The sequence below is a fragment of the Photinus pyralis genome, unplaced genomic scaffold (genome assembly GCF_008802855.1).
Source record: "Photinus pyralis isolate 1611_PpyrPB1 unplaced genomic scaffold, Ppyr1.3 Ppyr1.4_LG2, whole genome shotgun sequence".
Taxonomy (NCBI): domain Eukaryota; kingdom Metazoa; phylum Arthropoda; class Insecta; order Coleoptera; family Lampyridae; genus Photinus; species Photinus pyralis.
The window spans coordinates 24,788,822-24,796,605 of record NW_022170403.1 but is presented as its reverse complement, the minus strand read 5'-3'; the positions used below and the strand labels follow the sequence as shown (position 1 = coordinate 24,796,605).

The window sequence follows — 7,784 nt, the reverse complement described above, 5'->3', positions numbered from 1 at the left end:
TAGCGCGCGTTACATCATTTGCACAAATGATGTTTTACCAATGAGGTTTACGGTAGGAATATTGTTAATGTGCCCTAAAACTTATGCCAGGCATTTTTCTTGCTGCCAGAAAGCTAATTTGATGTTTCTAATACTTACGTTGATCGTTTACATGCTTAGAACAGGCCGGTGTAAAGCATCCAGAGGGCAAATAGCAGAGCCACCAAAATTAAATATGTCGTAATTAGGTTTTTCGTCTCTCCCGCTTGTGGCATTTTGTTCTATTTGTGAGTATCCTGCAAAAGAAACGCGTGCATTAAATAGTAGAAGGAAAAGGATACGAAGAACCCTTGGTTAAGTGACGTTCTAAAAATATTAATTAAAATTTCGTTATAAAGATTTTTAATTTATTATCAATTTTGGCGCCAATTTTTTGGTTTAAAAATATCCTAATGATCTGTCACGTTATATGTAGGTGGGAAATACCTAAGATATTTGTTACTACATTACAAATAAAATGTTCTGCGAATAATGATTTGCAGATCAAAAACAAATCCGAGAAGATTTAGTTTACGCTGTAGTTTGTTTAGTTTAAACAGCCAAATTTTCAAATGTTTTACAATAGGACGAGAGTGAGGTTCTTTCCAAAATTTTTTCGCATATATGGTGATTACATGTAAGGTGTTTTTTAAGGGTTGGTAATAAACGCATAGCATTTAAATCGACACGAACTGGAAGAGTTTAATATTGGATGGAAACCAATGGTAAAATGTGACATTGGTCGAGGGAGTGAAGTTGTATATATGGTTCTCACCCAATTCTTTAGACAGGATTAGCATTTTCAATTGTTAATCGTAGAGGCCTGGGGGCTAGTGGATTAGAGAGACGATTCAATGGAGAGCTTAATGGGTCGAAGATAAAACCTTCTTGGATTTCGGATAAAGTGCACGGCTAACTAGATAGGTACAATAATTGAAGACATTGTCTATTAGAAACATTAAGATGATTTTTATTGATTTCTGTGAATATACAATTGGCTAAATCAGGATGTGAGAGATATAAGAAAGTAGTATTTGTGTTGCTTGCAGAAACTTATAAAGTAGCTAGTATATCACAAAAAGGAAAATCCTGCTTTGAGTGTCTTTCTTTTACGCCCTTATAGCATTTTTTGTGATCTTTTGGTGTAACAGGGAAGAAGATTTCTCACAGTTACAAAAGGGCGAATCGCGTATTACCAAAGAGTCAGACAGACAAATCTAGTAAAACCCAATACTTTTCGCTATATGTAGGTACCGTATGTCCTATTTTGATAGGCTATTTCATTTTTGCCCCCCCCCCCCAAGCCAATAATAGGCCTCTTTACCATGGTATATATACTATTTTTTCACGACTAGTACTTGAAGCTAGACTTCACGTCTTCTAAATTAACATATTATACTGTTAAGAAAGTGTACCTACGGTTGGACAGAATTTTTTGTTTATTAGTTTAACATGCCAATCAAGTGCGTGGAAGTAAAAGTCAAGCAGGCCGTATTTTGTTTGTTCTGTCGTTGAGATTTCTCTGGAAATGACGGATGGTGGCAATTATTCATTTTAGAGAAATTGTATAAACGTTTTTGAGCGAAATTTCGGATTGTGATTTCTAAATATGACAGGGTGACGGTTCTTTATTATTGATTACTAGTTAATAATGACCGCATTATTAATGGCAGAGCAAAGCGATGCAAGCTTTATATAGGAGTCTAGGGTGCGTCTGTCCGTCTGTCCGTGAAGCCAGGGGCGGTTTTATACATCCACTCAGGGGGGGGGGCGAAAATAAAAAAACTACAGAATTGCAGATGCAGAGGTGCGCGGGAATTTTTTTTGAGTAGCTTTGACCCAATTTCAGCTGTATTTTTTTGTTAAACTATCTATTGCCGCATTAATTTCCGAATACTGACAAAGACAGAAAAAATACGAGAGGCGATAATGATAGTGCTAAAGTACAGTCGTGAGTCGCAGTCTGGACAATACACGATTCCGCCCCCGCCGGCATTATTTTGTACCTATTTTATTCAATTTTACTTTTCCGTCAGGTGGTTTGTGGTTAGGTCTATTTAATTCGATTATTATGTGAACCTAATGTAATAAAAAAACAATTGAGCAGTATGTTTAGGGGGGGCGATCGCCCCTGTCGCCCCCCCAAAAACCGCCCCTGCCGTGAACACGATAACGGTCAAACGCTTGGACAGTTGACCTATATGCATGACAAGTTATAAGCCTATTGAAAATGAATCAAATCCAATGACTAACACAATTGAACTGATCAAAAATTAAAGCAGTTTAAGAAAGTGATGGGACATCCATTATCCCTGTGATTGTACCAAACTCTCCCTTCAGCTGGCCATCGGCGCAATGCAAGCATTATAAATATGTTACGCAGCTCAGAAATGTTATGAAGTGGAATTAATACCTGATAATCAATGTCTGTATTTTGCATAGCCTCAGCTGCACACAGGTGCATTTAAATGGATTTTGGCAGATTACCAAACGTCCATCGGTAGAGATTAAAATGAGTAATGGGAGTTTGTAGGAGAAAAATACATGAATTATTAGGTTGAAAAACCAAATTAATGATAAGGTGGAAGTTGGAATCGCTACAAATCAACCTTCACAGCGAGACAAAACGATGTGATTAATATCCAAATCGGAAAATTTTTTTCTTGAAAAAGATATTGCACTCCCACAGCTAAGCGCAGCTAGCAACGACAAATTTGTCAATTTTCCAAAAATTGTTTACGAATTGTATCACTTTGCCAACTCACATGGTAGCAGAACCATTTGGTCCTAAGCGTTTTTGACCGATTACGGTCTCGTACGGATCCAATTTTAAGTTTCTGCGTTTGGGGCTATAAATAGGTATAACAAAATAATTATGTTTCAATACGATGCCTTCAAATTAGACAAGTTTACTGCATTGATTTGAACCATTGCCAAAAAAAATTAAATAGGTACGTGCCGTTACGCGTCTTGGAACCAGTAACTCGAATGTACGGAAAATAAAAAAGCATCGACATTTTGCTATTATTAAAAAAACAGATTCGTCCACAAAAATACGCGAACGACCTTCACCCACATAAACGCACGTCTCTTCCAGATTTTAATTGGGTTGTATTTATCTACATTAACAAAGCGGCAATTTGCCAGTCCCCAGTGCATTCAAACGGTAATTATCCCTTAGAAAAAAAGTCACAATTGCAAAGTGTCGTTATCTTAACGTACAATAAGAATTAAGCCAATTACAAAATATACTTACAAGATTGGAAGAAGCGTTTGGTTCAACAGTTAAAGGCACCTTACGGGCGTCGTGGCGCTTTAACACTGCAAAAGCTCGTTCTGGATTGATGACGATCATGTTGTAGGAGGAGTTTTAAACTTTTGAGTTTTCTAAATTTACGATTTTCGTTTATTTGCACTACATGTCTCGAAAGAGCAAGTGTATGAGAGAAGGACGGGGTAAATTTTGTAAATTTTTTCTTACTCAAGCACATCTTAAAATAGATTCAAGGAATCTGAACAACTTCAAAAACAATTTACGTTTCCATACGCTGTATTATGATTTTTATTATATTGATCAAGTGGTGTTCGAATATTATGGTATAGTAGGTATATGGAAATAATTCACTCAGTAATCTCCAATTTTTGGCAGCTTCCCAAAGAAAGTTGCTTTGATACACTCTGCTACATTTTGTGTAGTTTGTTATTTCCTATGAATTTCATTGGTAATTTACAATTGCAACAAATAGAGAGAACGGTTGTTCCAAATGTCCAAAGGACATGAACATTCTTAATAGAACTGTGAATGCGATACGAATATCTTACTATGAAATTTGCCAAACCAATGCTCGGTTGTGAAAGGTTAATGTTCTTCCCATAGAATAATACTCCTAGTGACTGTGTGCAAGTACCACACTGACGACAGACACCCACAAGTTCTCTTTATGTGATCGATGACTCAAAACCAAAAATTCCCCGCACTTGGAATTTAAAAAGAGCTGTGACAACTGTGTTCGATAGTGACAAAATTATTTGTTTAGAGTGTAGCAGTTTCCAGAATCTGAACTACGCTACAATGAATTGGTTAAAATTGACATTTACAATGATACCTTTAAAAACGTAACCTATGAGCCTTTCAGGTGGATTTGGAGTAATAATTAGAAACACTACATGTTTTGGGATGACGAATTTAAATTTTGATATCGAGGATTCTGTGAGGTGGGCGCTACTTTTTTTACTCTAATTCTTACTTTCCTCTACTGCTCTCTATCACCAAGTTTAGATCGTCCAAATTTTGTTTTTCCTCACCACTTTTCCGTCTTATTCATTAGGCCTGTAAGCAGCTATAATTGTATTGGTCTCTCCCGTGTCGTTCTTCATCTCAATTATCAACATTTTTTTCGTTATATGCGCTTCCCATTTCCTTACGTACCGTATCAACTACTTTTTTAAAAATAATAGGTACATTCTATTATGTTGACTCCTAGCGATGAGTCTTGTGCCATTGCAAAGTCCTCGTTTTTAATTATAAGTTGCTGCTGATGAACCATAAGGCGCCATTTACCTACTACTTGTCACGTTGACACACCGTGTTTTTCAGCTCCTGTGCTTAAAGAAAAATTTAAATATTGTTAGCAGTTAATTTGGCAGCCTATTATTTTTAAAGAACTAGGTGAATGGTCTATCGCGTGTTTATTTCATGAATCATTTAACTGCTCTGTGCCGTAATGTCAAAAACTAAAGTAAGTTTTCTATGATCGCTCTTAATTGACTTAATTTTTTGGCATAGGTAACGAAGAGGGCACCTCATTAATAGGTAACCGTTTCAAAAGTAGCGTGAACGTTTATTATATTGGCAGTTGACATATATAAACTGGCTGTTTGCCAAAGTTTTAGGAAAGAATGAAAAGTGTGCGATTTCACGGGGGCCGTGAATAAGTATGACATTAAACGAAAAAAAAGCATTTGTTACCATGTAAATTATATGACTAAAAAAGTCACCAGTTTTTTGTAATAATAATCTCACCAAAATATTCATCCAAAAAATTCCATCATCTAAGCCTAAGCTAAAGAGGTTACCGAACCCCTTATTTAGTGACAAAAGATTTCACGAACGTCCTTGAAATGATGACATTCAACTACAAAGGGAAGATAAGATATAAATGATAGTCATAAACGCATGTCGTACTTATGATCCTAATGATCAATATTCGACCTTTAATTAATTAACGCATTTAATTGATGCGATTCGTAAGAGGAATAGCGAGAGGAATGGTCCTCAAGTATATAATGAGTTCATATATTTCCATCCCCCTTACTTAAGTCGTAGAGTACAAGAGAAATGGGCAAGATCAATTAGGAAATGTGTGGGTATCTACAGATACGATAATCGCCTGTTGTTTATTTACACTATGTCTGGACAAACATTAAGGTTTCACGGGACCTGCCAATAATTCAGTTTGGTACTTCCCCCCTTACCCAATGACAAATTGATAAGCCAAAGTGATTCATCCCCAAATTGTGCAAAACAAAACTATCATCTTTTGTCTACCTTTTGATATATAAGGAAAGTTTGCTAGATCCAAAAGCAGTAATAATAACCTACGATCGCGTCAAAATGAAATTGTTTGTGATCTTTACTTGCTTTGTGATTGCAGCTGCAGCACTGGAAGATGATTACCTATCCTTTGCCGGTGATTTTTTGGAGGAACGTGCGTCTGTAGAACTCGGAACTTTGAAAGATATTCTTGACAATTACGCGGAGAAATTTGTGTTACGCGATCCATTAAAAGTAGCTAATCAATCCATAAGGATAAATGGGCATTATTTTAACTTCACCGAGGCTCACATAAAAGGCCTTTCAAATGTGAGAACTTCCAAATTCCTTAGCGCCAATCGTTTTGTTACCGTACTGAAATATCAGTTTACTCTGCCTTACGTTTCTGGAGAGATAAAGTCATTCAGCAGCGACCTACCCAATTTCGCATTCAACGGCGACGGAAGGTACAAATAATTTTGTTATTCTTAATCTATATGTTCCTTTCAGTTTCAGTTTTAAAAACTTTCACTGTAGCACAACTGTCGCCATTAAAAAATCTGGCGGTATGCTGCCCAGCAAAGTATCAATGTCGATTGGAAGAGTGAATGTAAATTTTCACATTTTTGTTGATCACCTGTTTATTATATTTTTTAGGTAACAATCGATGGTAATCGCGAATTGAGCAGAAAAGTGAGTCATGACATTTTTGAAATAGTAAACAGTCGCAAAACTCATCAAGAACTTGGTAAAAAACTGGACGCCTTTGTTAAGAAGTTCCTTTCGGAATCGGGGTGGCCTCGTCCCAATGCATTTTTTGAAGCAGTGGCCGCTGTTAATGGAGAAGGAGTTTTGGTTAGTGATGCGGAAGAAATTTTCACTTTTTGAGATAATATGCTGTAGATATTTAAGTCATTCTACTGTACATTAACATTGTCTTAAGTATATACAAAGTTTAATATAATCATTTGATTAATTGTTGGTTGGATGTATCTTGACTTTCAAAGAAATTTGACATTTTAAGTTTTTCGGTGATCTCTCAGTTATTTTTAAACACTTTTCAACATTCCAAATGCGTTTTTAGTCACAACACGGGACAACTTTGCCCCAATTTAACCTACACTGAATCTTTGCAGACCGTTACGGAAATCCCAATGGTGCGCGACGGATTTGAACCACCCTCTGAGGCTGTATTGGTTGCTTAAGCGGCTTAACATAAAATTTGAGACGCAATTTACATAACATACAATCCACACTTAAATTTGATGTAAATTCCGTCTCAAATGGCGAACTGTCGTAACATGTAACAAGTGATACCCTCTTCAAATACTAAACGATTCTGGGATACGTTTACAGTTTTGTTTGGCGCATTTTTACAAATTTAGGGCATTTATGTGTGGCAGATCAGTATTCTATTCGCTAGTTAAACTGCAAATTCAAAGTCTACAAGGTCCTCATTTGGTGCCAGTCAGCCAGTCAGTACAAAAATTCCATTATAAGTTAAATATAAATATCTTTATCTTTATCAATAGGTAAGATAAGAAGCTTTAGGACGGGCTATGAAAGACGAATTATTATTATTCCGAGACCTAAGTTTGTGATTGTCACAGGGCTATAAGCTCGTCAATATGAAGGTAAGAAATCTCTCGTCTTTTAGTAATATGCGAGTTCTTTTTATTGGTTTCAGGGTTGTATAATTTTGCCTGTTTTGGTAATGATAATCTCGTGTGCCTTCCATTTCGCGGATGGTATCATTGCGGGTTGTACCTTTAACTGCAACATTTGGCTCGCGTGTCGAATGAAATATGGAGGGAACCGGGAGGTTTGCGGTCCTCCACCAGCAGATTGTGACTGTTCTTTTGGGGAATTTTAGATTTATTTACATTTATTAGGTTAGCAGCCAAAAGCAATTGCAAATAACAAGCTACATCAAATTAAAATTGCAGTACAATTAACTTAAAATGAAAACAAATTGTTTTTAGGTAGGTAATAATAATGTTTATATTATAGGACTTAATAAAGGTTGATCTAGCCCTTTTTATAGCATTTTTGCAAGTTTATGTAAAAAGGTAGGTTTTAAATTCCCTTTAGCCGGTTGGCGGGATGGTAGGCTGGCTGGCAGCAAATGAGAGCCCGTAGAAGAACGCTTGTAGAAAGAAGAGAAGTGCACGTATACGTAGAATTTTCAGTATTTTTCTATCTTCTTCTACAATTTTGGTTCGATTGTTTTCAA

At 36.3% G+C, this 7,784-nt stretch overlaps 1 protein-coding gene and 1 long non-coding RNA gene across 2 annotated transcripts; both read left to right on the top strand.

The window, feature by feature from the left end:
* The first annotated feature begins 5,507 nt into the window (after positions 1–5,507).
* LOC116164777 lies at positions 5,508–6,532 on the top strand. The gene is made up of 3 exons (XM_031479003.1): positions 5,508–6,018; positions 6,062–6,161; positions 6,209–6,532. Exons 1-3 carry the CDS (start codon positions 5,633–5,635, stop codon positions 6,437–6,439), a joined length of 717 nt encoding a protein of 238 aa, XP_031334863.1. The 5' UTR covers positions 5,508–5,632; the 3' UTR covers positions 6,440–6,532.
* A 557-nt stretch (positions 6,533–7,089) lies between these two features.
* LOC116164783 lies at positions 7,090–7,588 on the top strand. The gene is made up of 2 exons (XR_004143989.1): positions 7,090–7,185; positions 7,239–7,588. It is a non-coding gene; the product is annotated as an uncharacterized LOC116164783 (long non-coding RNA).
* The last annotated feature ends 196 nt before the right edge of the window (positions 7,589–7,784 follow it).